Source organism: Tupaia chinensis, unplaced genomic scaffold (genome assembly GCF_000334495.1).
Source record: "Tupaia chinensis unplaced genomic scaffold, TupChi_1.0 Scaffold149383_1, whole genome shotgun sequence".
Classification (NCBI taxonomy): Eukaryota; Metazoa; Chordata; class Mammalia; order Scandentia; family Tupaiidae; genus Tupaia; species Tupaia belangeri.
This window is the reverse complement of record NW_006209227.1, coordinates 1844065-1859073: the sequence shown is the minus strand read 5'-3', so window position 1 is coordinate 1859073 and position 15009 is coordinate 1844065. Positions and strand designations below refer to the sequence as shown.

Genomic DNA, 15009 nt, shown 5'->3' with positions numbered 1-15009 from the left:
GGGACACTGAGTGTCCCCATCACCAAGGAGTATGAATAGGATCCCTTGGAGCTCGGAGATGGGCGCCCCACCCTCCACCCGGTGGGGCGGTGGCAGGGGGAGGGAAGGGGCAGGGTGGTGGGCGAGTTGCTGCGTGCACACTAATTACATTTCTAAGCAGCCACGGAGAAGCCATCAATCTGCCACGCAGCCGGCCCCGGAAACCACCCTGGATGTGACGGGAAGGTTCTGAAGGTTCTCAGCTAGGAGGGCTGAGCCTCGGCCAGGACACTTGCCCTCCCTGTGGCACCCCATGCACCAGACAGCACTTCACACTTGATTTTATTCCATGACACTGATTTGCTGAACCCCCATTTCTGGGCAGGGGAGGGCAGTGGGAGGCCTGGCGGAATGGCCTCTGGGAGCCGGGGCTGCTCTGCTCAGTTCAGCTCTGGCCAGGCCTCAGTTCCGTCCAGCCCCACCCTCTCCCCTCCAGTTCATTAAAAACTGAGCTGCAAAAATAAAATAAAAAAATAAAAATAAAAACAAACCCCTGAGTTGTTAAAAACCAAATTAAAAATCCCCTTTGGTGTCAAAAGGTCCTATTCCTAAAAGCCAGCAGGGTGGGGCAGTGAGTGGCCGGTGGGGCGGGGGCCAGGGCCGGCGGGGCCGGCGCGGCTGGCGGGGCCGGCGTCTCAGTCCTCGGGCTCGTCCTCCGACTCCTCCTGCTCCAAGCCCAGGGACGTCTCGGTGCCCGGCCGCTTCAGGATGGCGCTGTACTTGAGGGCCACGGCCTCCGCCCGCAGGACCACTTCCACCAGGCTGAAGATGGTGATGACCTGTGGCAGGGCCGCACGGTGAGCGGGGCCAGGCCTGCGGTCACAGCCAGCTCCGCTCTGATGCCAGGCACTGATGCCGCGGCCGGGGACAACTGAGGGAGTCAGGTCACCCCTGCCGCGGGACCCTGTCCCACTGTGGGCGCTCCACGTGGGAAAAGGTGGCCCTGGAGAGCTGCGGCCCGCAGGAGAAAGCTCCTCGAGCAGCCCACCCGCGGCCCGCAGCACTGGGGGACCTCGGGATGGAGGAGGGCACGGTGCTCCTAGGAGGCAGGGGCGCTCAGCCAGGTTGGGGCGCACAATGGTCTGACCTGCCGGGTCGGCTCCTGCTCGCTGTCCTCAGGCTCCCAGATGAGCGTGAGCTCCGGCTTCTTGCCCACCTTCTGGAAGTGGTGGGACCGCAGCGCCAGGGCCTGGGGAGCACATGCTAGCACCTCAGGCCTCAGGCTCTGAGTGCCGCCTCCAAACCTCCCACCCTGGGAAGCCTCGATGCTGGTGGTGGGCCTCTGCCCTAGGCTGTTTCTGACTGGCCTTGCCGCTGCTGCCTGACCTGATGCAGGGACCACCTGACCCTGGCTCCATGCCAGCTTCCAGGAGGCCCTGCCAGGCTGCCTATGGCCGAGGCAGCCCCGGAAAGTGCCAGATACCAAGGAGCCGGGGCTGGGAGGAGCAAAGGGCTCCGAGTGTGACCTCCTGGGTCTGCCCAGGGCTGAATGCACTGCCCCGGTGTGTGTGTGTGTGTGTGTGTGTGTGTGTTGGGGGACAAGGTGGACAGAATGCAGAGAACGGAGGCCTGCGCCCCCTGCTGGTGCTGCGTTCCTAGCACAGGCTGAGGGCTGGGCTCACTGCAGAGCTGCGCTAAGCCTGAACCTCCCTCTGCTCGGAGAAGCTCAGGACCAGCGCTCCGAATGCTTCTCTGTTGTTCTACTCTAGCTCACTGATGTAGGCCGAGGAGCCCTGATCCAAGATGCTGGGACCAGAACAGTTTCAGATCTCAAATACTTTTGAATTTTGGAGTATCAGTATATTCTTTTTTTTTTTTTTTGAGAGGTTTTTGCTACAGGGCGCATGCGCTCGCCAGAGAGACAGAGAGACAAAAAGTGAGAAATCAACCCCCGGGGGGATGGCCACGCCACAATCCCTTCTCCTCCATTCTCCTCTTGGGATCTTGGGCACACACGCACACACGCCTGGCGTGAGTTTAAGCCACCGGGTCCGGGACGCGAACCGCGGTCGACTACATGGGAGTCCAGCGACATAGACATTACACTAACTGCTGGTCCCAGTATCAGTATATTCATGAGATGGACAGATGGGGCCCAGGCTAACAGGAAATCCACGTGCCTCCTACACACCTTCTATGCATCACCTGAAGGTAGTTCTGCACTTACTTAGGGTTCTCTCTGAGGGGACCTGGTGCCTGCCCTAACTCTGTCTGCAGGTCTGTATTTTTGCAGCATAGGACAGGCACGGGGTTCCCTTGGAGAACCTTCACCAGCCAGTCACCAAGGCCAGGGGCCAAGAGGACATTCTCTTCTCTTGAGCTCCCAGAGTGGCTGTAGACCCTTCCGGCCTGCCTTCCTTCATGTTCCTGGCGCGGAAAGTCCGGGCCCCACTGTGGCGGCCAGAGGCAGCGCCTGCGTGGAGGCCTGGTGGGCCAGCCTGAACCACTGGGTGTAGTCGTGTGCACCTGGAGACCTAGCTGATGGGAGGCTGGGGCGGGGGGATCGCGGCACAGCAGGACTCTGTCTCTTTCTCTCCCCCAAGCCCCATGAGGGAAAGACCAAGTGGCACACCCCTCCTCCTGTGAACTCGGGGAAGAGGCCCTGCCTGGATCCCCACCTGAGCGGACAGAGCTGAATGTCGGGACAGAGGCCCCAGGTGGGCTTGTTGCTGGAGAAGGGAGGGGAGCAGGGTTGAGGCCCTATCCCCTCTGCCATGTGCCAGCACACCCACAGCTGAGCGAGGGGTAGGTGCGACCCACCACAGCTTGGATCCCCCTGGTGGGGACAGGGAAGGCAGGGTCCTCCGTGGCTCCCTCCACCCCTATGCTTAGACTACGGAGGGCTGTCCTGGGTCAGGCTGTAGGGACCAGCCCCAGCAGAGAGGCGGAGACGGGGTGCAGGACAGGGGAGCCGCAGTGCGGGCCTGGGCGTGGCACTCACGTTGCAGTAGATGCGCTTCTGCACGCCGTAGCGCAACACCAGCACGTCGAAGGCTTGGTTCAGGACGCCCATCACCATGGCTTCCGACTCCAGGGGGCCACTCTCCTGCAGAGACGGCACTCCAGCTATGCCACCCTCCCAGACCCCCAGCACTTCCCAAGGGCTTCTGGCGAGGGATGGAGGGGTGCCGGGCTGGCAGGCTCACCTTGACCAGGACAGCAAAGAAGAGGTTGGTGCTGAGCTCCTGCACGCGCTTGGATGCCACACGGCGGCTGTTGCAGTGGTCGGCCTGCTTCTGCAGGGCTTCCGGCTCCACATCTGGCAGCTCCTGGTAGCCTAGGAAGAGGGTGGTCAGGGCCGCTGGCAGGTGCTGCGTGTGAGCGTGGGTGGGTGGTGAGAGCCATGCCGTGGCTCCCTCCCAGCTCCGGAGCTGAGCGGGGCCACTGCCGTGTTAGGGCCCTCGAGCTCCACCTTGGTCCAGTTCCCCAGCACCACGCACTGGGTAGTGGGAGCTTCCAGACCCAGGTTCTCCTGTGCGTGGCTGTCTGTCCCGTGGGAGTCCGTGATCAGAGTGGAGTGGCCTCTGATCACTGGGCACCTGGTCTGGTGAGTCCTTGGCTGGCCCGCCCCTTACCTAGCGCTGCAGCCAGGAGGCGGTGCACCAGGACATCGGCGAAGCGGCGGATGGGAGAGGTGAAGTGCGTGTAGAGCGGCACGTTGAGGGCGTAGTGCCGGAACTGGACCAGGTCCCGCAGCACCCCTGAGCAGAAGTACACCGCCATCTGGGGAGGGGGCAGGTCTCAGGGCTCCCTGGCCTCGCCAGGGGCAGTTGTGGCATGGCTGCCCTGACAGGTGGTAGACAGCTGGGCCAAGCCAGGTAGGCCCATGGCAGCCAGGGCCATTCTGCACAGGGTGCACAGAGACTGGGCAGAGCCAAAGGGGCCATGCCCTCTCCGGCTGAAGAGCCACCCTCACTCCCAGTGGCCCCAACCCTGCCAGGCTAAAGGCGTGTCCACAGCCCTGCACCTCTGTGCCCCTAGTACTCCACCCCATGCCAGCTGTAGGAGGCAGCTCACGAGCTGCAGCCTCCGCCCTTCTTGTCCCTGAATACCCGATGCTCCCTGGAGCCGAGCACAGAGGTCTGAGCTCAGGGGCCCTCCGCAGGAAGCAATCAGCCCGGGTGCAGGGAGATACTAAGTACCTCAAGGGGCCTGCTCATAGCCCAACCGGGCCTTGGCCACAGCCTCAGAAGCTGCACCCCAGCTGGGAACCCGGGCACCATGGCCAAGCGAACAGGCCCCTGGCCCATGGGCCAAAGCCACACCGTGGTCCCATTGCATTCTCCGGTGTGCTTGGCCGAATGCGACCAGTCCTGGTGACTCTGCACTGGGCCTGGGACTCGGCGTCCTGCTGGGCCCCCATCTCCACTGCTTCCAGCCCCTGCTAGGCTCCAGGGTATGTCTGGGCAGGTCATGGGGTGCAGGACATGGCCAGGAGGCAGTCATTTTATTTTATCTATTTAAAATTTGCTAGAGGTACACTTGCCAGAGAGGGGAGGGGAAGTGAGAAACTGCTCCTTGGCCTCGGCGGGGAGGCCACTCAGCCATCCCTTCTCCTTCCACCCCCCTCTGGTACTTGGGGCACGCACACACACATGCCTGGCATGTTTTTCAAACTGCCGGGTTTGGGACTCGAACTATGCAGTTGGACATGTGGGACCCAGCTGCCCTAACCTCCATGCCGCAGGCCGGCCGGGGCATTACTGCAAGACGCTGTGCCTGGGCCAGAAGCTGAGTTGGGGCAGGCCGGGGCAGCCAGGTCCCAGGGGCTCCTCTGAGCAGAGCCCTGAGGTGGCAGGGAATAAATCAGTGTGGCTGATGAGGCTGCCTGGTCCTTGTGAGTGGGCTGGGCCGACGAGTGGCCTGCCCCTGCCCTGGCTGGCTGGGCCCACGGCTGATCCAACAGTCCCCAGGGCAGCCCTGCTCCTGTATGCCGAAGCACTGGAGTTCAGCCAGCGGGGCTGTGACAGCGATGGTGAGGTGACAGTGCCAATGGCGCCTGCAAATGGCCACCTGCCCACAGACGGGCGCAGGCCCGTGGCCACCACCTCTCCTCCTCCACACTGGCGAGAGGCAGACTGCTTGGCCTGGACTCCATGGGCTGGGGTGGGTGGAGGTAAGGGGTGTTCCCTGGGCGGGCTACCCCACGAGACCCTCTCTCGGGTCTGGGAGCCCTGGCCACCCTTAGGTGCTGAGCAGTCTTAGCTCTGAGAGGTGCCTTTGGGCAAGACTGAGAGGAGGCTGTGGGCAGGCTCTTCTAGGACTCAGGGCTCACCTGTCCTGGGTGCTGCCCGGGGCATCCTCCCCTGCTCTACCCTTCCCCCACCGTGGGAGTGGTTCTATTTTCTGTGTGTGTGGGGGGGGGATTGGAGGCCAGAGGGACACAGAGAGAGAAACAGAGAAGAGGTAAAGTCCTCTAGAGAGGGTGGCCATGCTCAAACCCTTCTCCTCCACTCTCCTCTCAGGATTCTGGGCACGCATGCACAGGCGCCCAGCACGTTTTCCAAGCTGCTGGGTCTGGGACTTGAACCATGCAGTTGGCCAAGTGGGATCCAGCTGCTTTAACCACTGTGCCATTGGGGCTGGACACACATCTGCAGATGTGCCTGCCTGCATGCTCTCTTGCCCACCGCTTGGGCTGCTGGAGGGCAGGTCAGTCAGTCTCCTTCCCCGTTGCGGGTCCAGAGTTCACACCCTGGTCCTGACCCAGAGAAGGTCCAACTGTCTCTGAGGAATGGCCAGAGGCCTGGCACCCTCTCCTAAAGCCCCTCTCCACCCAGCCAGGTCCCAGAGCAGAGCGGGAATGGCAGGGACTCTGCGGCACATGGAGGTCATGGGCCAGGGAGGGGTCCTGGTGGCGGCTGGGAGGGCAGACCTAGGTCCCCTTACCTGCATGGGCCGAGAGCACATGTTGGTGAGCACCTCCTTCCGGGCCAGCGAGTACTTGTCATCTCCGAATGTCTCAGTCAGACTTTTCTAGAAGCCAAGCCCAGAAATCGGTGTGATAGGTGGCCAGCTTGGTCACCACCTGACAGTCAGCTCCGGAGGCGTGGGGTGAGCTGTGGGGCCCAGCCCTCACCAGTGGCTACAGGTGGGGGCAGGAGGGGCAGCAGCGCAGCCTGAGGCCTGGCCGAGCCTGAGCGGGTCCATGAACGTCTAGCTGATGGGCCTGGAAAGCTAGTTCCAGTCTCTGCCCTGGGGCTCCCAGCTTGGGCGAGAAGCTCCTTTCAAGGCCATGGGTGCCTGGCGTGGGAGGCTGTGCGAGGCTGTGAGGCTGTGCTCCAGGTGGGGAGCTCCAGAACCACTACCCAAATGATGCGGCAGCTTCGTCACCCCAGCCCCAGGCCCAGAGCGCCTGGGGCCAGGCCCAGCCAGTTCCTGCCATAGGAGTCCTATCCGCATCTCACCACCAGCAGCCTCCCCGAGGCAGTCCTGTGAGGGAGCACCCAGCCTCAGCGTCCCCCCGGGCCCGCTTCCCTGGCAGGGCTGCAGGGAGCACTTCCATCTCCTCCCAGGACGGGCCGCGCCGTCATTGCCCGTCAGCCTGGCACTCACGTTGAGGGCCCCCGCAGAGCTGAAGTCCATGGAGAGGCCCATCTGGTCGCAGAACTCCTCCAGGTCCTCCAGCATCTTCACCTGGGGCGGGGGGTGCCTGCGCAGCAGGGCCCGTGTGGGGAAGGCGCGGTGGATCTTGTGGGCGACTGCCATGTTGGCCAGGAGCATGAACTCCTCCACCAGCCTGCAGAGGGGCGATGAGAGGGGTCAGGACATGCCACCCAGGCTCCCAGCCCTCGGTGTGGCTGGCCTCCTTGCCCTCAGGCCTCAGTGTGCAGGTGACCTCCAGCCCCGTGGTCTCACTTAACCCTCCAGTGGCTTCCTCTCCTGCCCTACCCCACCCTTCCTGCACCAATCTACTGCCAGCATCTTTGTCTTGAATTTTATCATCGTCATTATTATTTTAATTTGTTACAGGGCACATGTGCCCGCTAGAGAAACTGACAGAGAGGAAGAGAGAAAAATGGAAAGTGAGAAAGCACCCCCAAGGGGGATGGCCATGCTCAATTCCTTCTCCTCCCCTCCCCTCTCAGGATTCTGGGTATGCATGCACATGTGTCCAGCACGTTTTCCAAGCTGCTGGGTCTGGGACTTGAACCATGCAGCTGGCCATGTGGGATCCATGTGCTTTAACCACTGTGCCATTGGGGCTGGACCCGCATCATCAGATGTGCCCGCCTGCACACTGTCTTGCCCACCACTTGGGCTCCTGGAGGGCAGGTCAGTCTGTCTCCTTCCCTGTTGCTGGTCCAGAGCTCACACCCTGGTTCTGAGCCAGAGAAGGCCAGTGATCTCTGTGGAATGGCCAGATGCCTGGCACCCCCCAGGGCAGCCCTGCAGCAAGGAGCGCTGTGCTCATGCACACCACCAGGACCCGGGCTGCTCAGGGAGCTCTCTAGGCCGTGTGATAACGCACTCTTCTCCCCGGGGGAATGTTCCAGGAGAAGACACGCTCCCACCCAGGGCAGCTCAGATAGTGAGGGAAATACTGATCTGGGGACAAAGCGAATATGCTGGGCCCGGCACGTGACCTCTTAGGAGTTACCACTCTCGCTCTGCTTCACTGAGTAGAATTAGATCTGACCAGAAGTTCAAATGGGTCCAGATCCAAATGAAAGTGGAGGTGAGCCAAGGACCCCAAGTGGGAGCAGAGACCAATGGGAGATGGAGGAGGTGGACCCAGGAGTCCAGGGGCTGAGGGGGCCCCATCACACAGCCCCCAGCTGAGGTCAGCATGCCCCTGACCTGGGGTAGGAGGCCGCGTGCTGCTCTGCCCCATCCGGAGTGTCCTTGGCAGGACACAAGAGCTCAAGCCTCTGCCAAGGGGGCTGGGCACAGGCTGGTGCTACGGTGACCAGGACAGGATGTCCCTTGTGGGGAGCCCTCCCTTTCCTGCCTGGCCCAGGGCTGCGTGTCTAGCCCTGGAATTCTCTCGTGCAGGCAGGGAGGCCAGGGAAGAAGCTCCAGCAGACCTGGCTGCTGCGGAAAGCCTGAGGACGGCCCGTTCTTAGAGGCATGGGCCGTGCTGCGGGACTAGCCCTGTACTTGAGCCGAACAGACATGGGGGGAGCGCCCCAGTGTGCAAGGCCCCTCCTCTGCCCGGAGGGGTGTGGCTCTGCTCTGCCCAGCTGTCCTGAGCACACCTGCCTCCCTGGGAGCACTCTCTGCAGAGGAGGGACTGGGCAAAGGGCCCAGCAGAGCAGGCAGCAGCAGCTGGGGCCAGGAGCAGGCCTGGGCCTGAGGGAGGTGACGCCAGCCCTGCACTCCCACGTGCTCCTTGGTGGGGACTCCTTTGGTGGGCCCGAGGTCCATGGCAGGGCAGGGTTAGAGCTTGGGCACGGGACTGCATGGGTCAGGCCCCAGCTGGCCCCTCCACCAGGCAGGAGACCCAGCTGTGGGGTAGGGAGCTTCCGCGCGCCCCCAGTGCTCACCCTGCCCCCCGCCCTCCAGTCTGTCTTTGTGCCAGCACTTCCTGGTGAAGATCCTATCCAAGCCCCTGAGCCATGCTCCAAGTCTTCTGGAAGGGGTCTCCACCCTGGCTCCACCACGGCGTGCGGTGGGATCCTGAAGAAGGCCTAGACCTCCCAAGCCTCTCCTCATACCCGAGAGGGTGACGACCTCCTGACCACAGGCCTCTTGGGAAGGTGAGAGCATACGAGGGGCTCCAAAAAGTTCGTGGGAAATGAAAATCTTCTGCAAAAGCTACACATGGGTTTCAAAAATGTTTTGTACCAAAATAAACTTGTACTCGAATTCCACTTCCCCAAGAACTGCTTGAAGTCTCCTCGTAAGATGCTCCGAAGGCGGACCCTGTGCTGGGCACAGAACAACCTCGAGACACAAGCGGTGCCTTCCTCCCCACCCCCTGCCGAATGGCTGTCTGGGGTTCCCCACCATGCTCTCCGCCTCTCCCCACTGCTCTGCCCCCTCCTTCGCTGCTGTCTAAGCTTCCCCCAAAGGCCAGACTGAAGCCCCTCCCTGCCCCTTCGAGCACTTACTGCTCCGGGCTGCCTGAGATAGTGCCCCTCGCCACAGACTCCTCGGATTTGGTTTCTCTGTTCAGACCTCATTGACCCGAGAGGTGTCGGGAAACACTGACAAGGTCTACCCTGTGCCCTGGGTCAGGCCACGTCACGGCGTCCCAGACGCAAGCGTCTGCTCCTTTTGTTCGTTGGCTTAGCACCGTTATCACTATGTGCCGGCCCGGTCCTAGACTTGCCCCGTACAGTTGGAACCCTCGTGGCCAGGGAGCTCCCAGTCTGCATGGTCTCCAGCCCAGCTGCAGGCGGGAGTGGGGCAAGAGGGAGCCTGCACCAGGGCACTGGGCTGCACCTTGTCCGCAAGGCCAGCAGGGGGCAGCATGGCCCCATAGCAGGTTTCTGCGCAGTGGTGGGCAGGGTGAGGTAGCAGAGGCTGTGAGGGCAGCTTGGCCTGGCCCCGACACCCCATTCCACTTTCAGCCAATACGCGCTCCTGCTCCAGGACCTTCAGGGGTTCGCCACTGCACCCCCATACTCTTGCATAAGGACAATGGTGAGAACAGAGGGAAGAGACAGACAGAGGGTGGGGCTGAGGCTGGGCGGCCCCCGCAGAGTGGCAGACCCCAAGCCAGAAGCTTGTCCAGTGAAGCCAGGACTTGTCCTCCCTGGACCCCCGCACAGTTCCGGCAGCCACCCAAGGCCTATTCAGACACAGGCAAGTCTTACTCCTGTTAACCTGGAACGCGGTTTGATGCCGCTTTGAACATGGGCTAAACTTGGACATGTCCTTTGGTGTCTCTTCGTCTCCATTCCTCTGCAGCCTCCAGCCTCAGGCCCTCCCTCCCTCCCTCCGCAGGTTGAGTGTTAAGACAGCAGCCTTGAAACTCTCTCCAAGACAGCTGGGTGACATCAAACACTCACGCCCTGACAAATGTCAGCGACCCCCAATGGGGAGATGGCGGCAGTAAGTCCCGATTCCTGGGGTGCTGCCAACGCTTGTCTGTGTTCTCGGAGAGCTGCAGGGACCACTTCCCCGCAACCTGTCTTCAAAGTCCTCCTTATGCCTGCAGGTGGGGTGGAGGGGACACAGGGAGGGGCCAGATTGTGAGCATGAGCTGGCAGGAGGGAGGCCAGGCATGCGCTGTGGTGGTCAAGGCCTTCGTGGGGGCTGGAAGGTGGGCCCTGTGGAGTCCGGCACAGGGAGGCCGAGCCAAGCTGCCAGCCAGAGTTCCACTGAGTTCAGGAGTCACTGTCAGAAACGGGGCCAGGCACCACAGCATGGAAAGCCGGCTGGGCAGTGCCTGAGGTGAGGGGGTGCTGCTGCTCTCGTCTGGGGCCAGCAGAGACTCCACTCTCCTGGGTCTAAGGAGTCCCAACGCCCTGGTCCATTTCACAGGAAGGCCAGCAGGGGGCCCCCAGCATCTTCCTTCTGCAGGACCTGGGACGTGGCAGGAGCTTAGAACCCAGGAACTTCTGGGCAGAAAGGATCCTTACAGTTCATGATCCGCAGCCCGTGGCCCAGGCCCAGGGTCTCTGGGCTCCCACTTGGTGTTCTTTCCTGGCCAAAAGCTAGCTCTGGGGTTGAGGGCTTCCCTTAGCCAGGGAAGGCAGGGCTCTGAGGCAGTGCAGGGCAGTGGAGGGGGCTCTGGTAGTAGACCCTGGAGGCAAGCCCCCTTGTACTCGGATCCCCTCCTTCTGACGGGCAAGGCCATGTCCCTGGGTGGTTAGGACGGGCTCTGGGAGAACACTCCGCACACCCCTTTAGGAGGGCACCAGGGCTACTGAAGGGGCAGAGCCCCGCACACTGCCCTGGCCTGGCACCTGCTTGTGGCTGAACCCCTCTGCTCCCCGGCTGCGGTATCTCACGGGCATGAGATCACTCGGCCCTGCTGGGGAGGGGGCTGGAAGTCAGCAACTGCCTGACAACTGCTCCGAACAGGGGCTCAGGAACGGCTGCCGGCCAGGATCACCTTCCAGAACAGCAAGCCAAGTCCTCAGAGGCGCGGCCTCCGTCCCAGGCCTGGCATCTGCTGAGCATCTGGAGCCGGGAGCCACAGGGCCCCCACGACTCTGGAGGTCTGGGGCAGGGCTACGTGTGCTAGATGCTACAGCGGCAGGGCAGGCCTTAGCGCTCCTTCACAGCAACCCCGACCTGTGCTGGGGCTCTGGGTGCTCCAGGCAGGGGAGAAGGGCAGGTGTGAGGCCTTGCATCCCAGGGAGGGGCTCAGCAAGGAGAGGCTGCAAGCAACTACACACACACACTCCACACAAGGGGACTTTGGTCTAGAACAGTCTCCCAGCCCGTTGCTGTTACTTAAAGCAAAACATGTCAATATGCGGACTCCTTGAAAGTTCATGAAAAATACATGGACTTCAAAAGATTTTTTGCACTAAAATAAACTTGTACTTTAATTTCACTTTCCATAAACATTTTTTTTGAGAGGTGTTTGCTATAGGGCACGTGTACTCACCAGACAGAGAGAGAGAGAGAGAGAGAGAGCGAGAAATCAACCCCCAGGGGGATGGCCACGCTGCAATTCCTTCTCCTCCATTCTCCTCTCGAGATCTTGGGCACACACGCACATACGCCCGGTGTGAGCTTTAAGCCACTGAGTCCGGGACGTGAATTGCGGTCGACTACATGGGAGTCCAGCGACATAGCCATTACGTTAACTGCTAGTCCCGTCCATAAACTTTTGGAAGCCCTCTCACAGACACATATGAAATGCAGCAGGTTTATTTTATACACACACGACACAAACATATATATTCAGTGTGTGCATATATGTATGTATGTGTGTATATATATATATATATATACACACATACACACACATTTTTGTCAGAGGGTGCATGTGGTAGCCGGAGAGAGTGGGAGGAAGCATCCCCCAGTGGGCCAAAGTCACACGGTAACCCCTCCCCTCCATTCTCTCCTTCCCATTAGGGCTCTGGGCAAGTATGCACATGTGCCAGGCCTGCTCAAGTCGCTAGGGCTGGGACGTGAACCACAGTCATCTGTGTCGGATCTGCTCCTGATGTGTGGCGACTAACCATTGTGCTGGGGCCGGCCCCACTGTGTGTGTGTGTGTGTGTGTGTGTATGTGTGTTTAAGACTTTTGCTATAGTGAGAACCAGCAGTTAGCATAATGGCTATGTCGCTGGACTCCCACGTAGTCGACCGCAGTTCGCATCCTGTACCCGGTGGCTTAAACTCACGCCGGATGCGTGTGCGAGAGTGCCCAAGATCCCGAGAGGAGAATGGAGAAGAGATTGCGGCATGGCCGTCCGCCCTAGGGGGTGATTTCTTGCTTTCTGTCTCTCTGTCTCTCTTTGTCTTTCTGGCAAGTGCACGTGCCCTACACACTCCCGCGTCTGTGGCAACCCCCCCCCCCCGCCCACACACACACCCAGCATGAGTTTTTTATTATTTTTTTATTCTTTTTTTTCTTTGAGAGGTTTTTGCTATAGGGCGCGTGTGCTCGCCAGACAGACAGAGAGAGACACAGAGACAGAAAGCGAGAAATCCCCCCCAGGGGAGATGGCCACACCGCAATCCCTTCTCCTCCATTCTCCTCTTGGGATCTTGGGCACGCACCCACACGCGCCCAGTGTGAGTTCTAAGCCACCGGGTCCAGGATGCGAACTGCGGTCGACTACGTGGGAATCCAGCGACATAGCCATTACACTAACTGCTGGTTCCCATGAGTTTATTTTTTTGGAGAGGTTTTTGCTATAGAGCATATGTGCTTACCAGAAAGACAGAGACAGAGAGACAGAAAATGAGAAATCCCCCCCCCAGGGGGGATGGCCATGCCGCCCTTCTCCTCTATTCTCCTCTTGGTATCTTGGGCATGCACGCACACATGCCCAGCGAGTTTAAGCCACCAGGTCTGGGATTCAAATCATAGTCAACTACATGGGAGTCCAGTGACATGGCCATTACGCCATCTGCTGGTCCCAGCACTCAGCGTGAGTTTTAAGATGCTGGGTCTGGTACTCGAACCAGGCTCGACTACGTGGGAGTCCAGTGATGTACCCATTACGCCATGAACATCCCTCTGCTTAACTGGAAGATGGTGGCTCTGCTTTCAGTAGCCAGGGACCTGGGTGTGTGTCTGTGGCAGAAAGCCCCTCTGTTTGGTGGAGTGAGGGGGCAAGGGTGCCCTGCAGGGAGGCTCCTGCCCTTCACCTCTCTAGGCTGAACCGCAGTTAGCCATGTGGTGTGTGCTCCCTCTGACCTGCCCTCTCCCCTTGCCCGTGTGCACTGGCCGTGCCATCTGAGAGGCAGGAGAGGCCTGTGCTTACCCATTTGGCAGCTGGCAAGGGATCCCAGCTCTGCCACACGCTACGTGCAATATCAGGCACATTTCTTCATTTCCTGAGTCTGTGCTTGTTATCTAAAAGTTAGGGATGCCACGTACAAGGCCCGGGCCCTTCCCAGATAGTACGTTGTCGTTATGCATGTCCCGATGTGCCTGGCCTGGTGCCCGACATTAGGGCTTGGGCTAAGCACACAGCAACATTTCCAGAAGCTTCTGTCTTCCAATCACAATGCGACCACCTGCCCAGCCTCCACCTCTGACCTCCTGGCCTCCCCACTGCTCGCCGTGCTTGGCCCTGTCTGCTTCTTCACGCTGACCCTGCTGAGCCCCTCAGCAGTGACCACTGTCCTGAGACAGTCCCACTTCCTGGAGCGATGAGGCTGTGTCCAGGCCCAGGGCTTCCTTCTCCCACCCCAGGCACACACTCCAGCACACTGGATTCCAGGGCCCTTCTTGCCCCATCCTTTCGCACGGCTTCTCCCTGGAATCAGGGCCTGCTCTCCTCCCAGCTCTTTCTTGGTTATCACTCACTCTGGGCAGGCTGTGAGGGCCCTCCCAGCCCCCATCCTTCCCGTCACAGCAGGGACAGCATGGCTGCAGTGGCATGCTTGGTCGCAGGCTGTGTCCCTTCCCCACCCTGATGTATGCTCTGGTCTCAGTGTAGACGCTCAACTAGTCTATGCAGAATGGAGGACGTCCAGTAGGGGCACACCGGGGCTGGGGGCTGGGTCCCCACCTGCCACCTCCTACCCCCAGGGCACACGGTGCTCCCCCATGTGCTCCTATGCCTCAGCACCTGCTGCTGGTGCTATGCACAACACAGGGCCCTGCCTGACACTGGCAACCATGATGGGAACGAAGCCGTGGCTGTCTCCTGCCTTCTCCTCCCCAGTCCAGGGTCAACTGGGCACCACTCCCACCCCGCACAGACCCTGCAGCCCGCCTGCCCGGTCCCTCGGGGACGCCGCTTCAGCACCCTTGCTGAGCTCTTACTCATCCACACTGGCCTGCGTGCCGCCGGGAGGGAGCCCAGAAAGCACCGTGGCAGACTTGGTCAGGTGCAGCCAGAGGGCACCCCACTACATGTGCCTGCAGCCCAGGTGGTCCTCTCTCTTCTGCGTGGGAAGGCCGACTGCACAGAGGCAAAGCCCCAAGCCCCATAGCTCCCTCGTGTCTCCATGTAAGAGTAACTCCAAAAGACAGCAAGGAAGGAAATATTTTACATAAAAGGATGAAAGAGCAAAGGCATGAGGCTTGGGGTAGAGAGTGCAGGGACAGCCTGCCGGGCCTGGGGCCCTGGACTCAAGGATCTGAACCCTGGGAAGCTGGGAGGCTCCTGAACAAGGGATGGACTTTTTAAGGACCTTTAAGAGGGACACAGTGGGGACCAGCAGTTAGCGTAATGGCTATGTCGCTGGACTCCCACGTAGTCGACCGTGGTTCGAGTCCCGGACCCGGTGGCTTAAAACTCATGCCGGGCGCGTGTGCGTGCGTGCCCAAGATCCCGAGAGGAGAATGGAGGAGAAGGGATTGTGGTGTGGCCATCCCCCCTGGGGGGTGATTTCTCGCTTTCTGTCTCTCTCTCTCTCTCTGTCTTTCTGGCGAGCACACGC

General features: G+C 60.6%; 1 protein-coding gene across 3 annotated transcripts in view; it reads right to left on the bottom strand.

The window, feature by feature from the left end:
* Positions 1-304: 304 nt before the first annotated feature.
* The window catches only part of DIS3L2 (DIS3 like 3'-5' exoribonuclease 2), a 456478-nt gene continuing 441773 nt past the window's right edge, over positions 305-15009 (bottom strand). For all 3 annotated transcript variants that reach the window (XM_006171133.3, XM_006171131.3, XM_027769346.1), the window contains 7 exons: positions 6595-6778; positions 5929-6015; positions 3615-3762; positions 3186-3316; positions 2981-3085; positions 1127-1228; positions 305-818 (listed from right to left, as the gene is read on the bottom strand). In XM_006171133.3, the coding sequence (XP_006171195.1) occupies positions 675-818; positions 1127-1228; positions 2981-3085; positions 3186-3316; positions 3615-3762; positions 5929-6015; positions 6595-6778 (901 nt within the window). In that variant the 3' untranslated portion in view covers positions 305-674. The remainder of the gene's footprint in view (positions 819-1126; positions 1229-2980; positions 3086-3185; positions 3317-3614; positions 3763-5928; positions 6016-6594; positions 6779-15009) is intronic.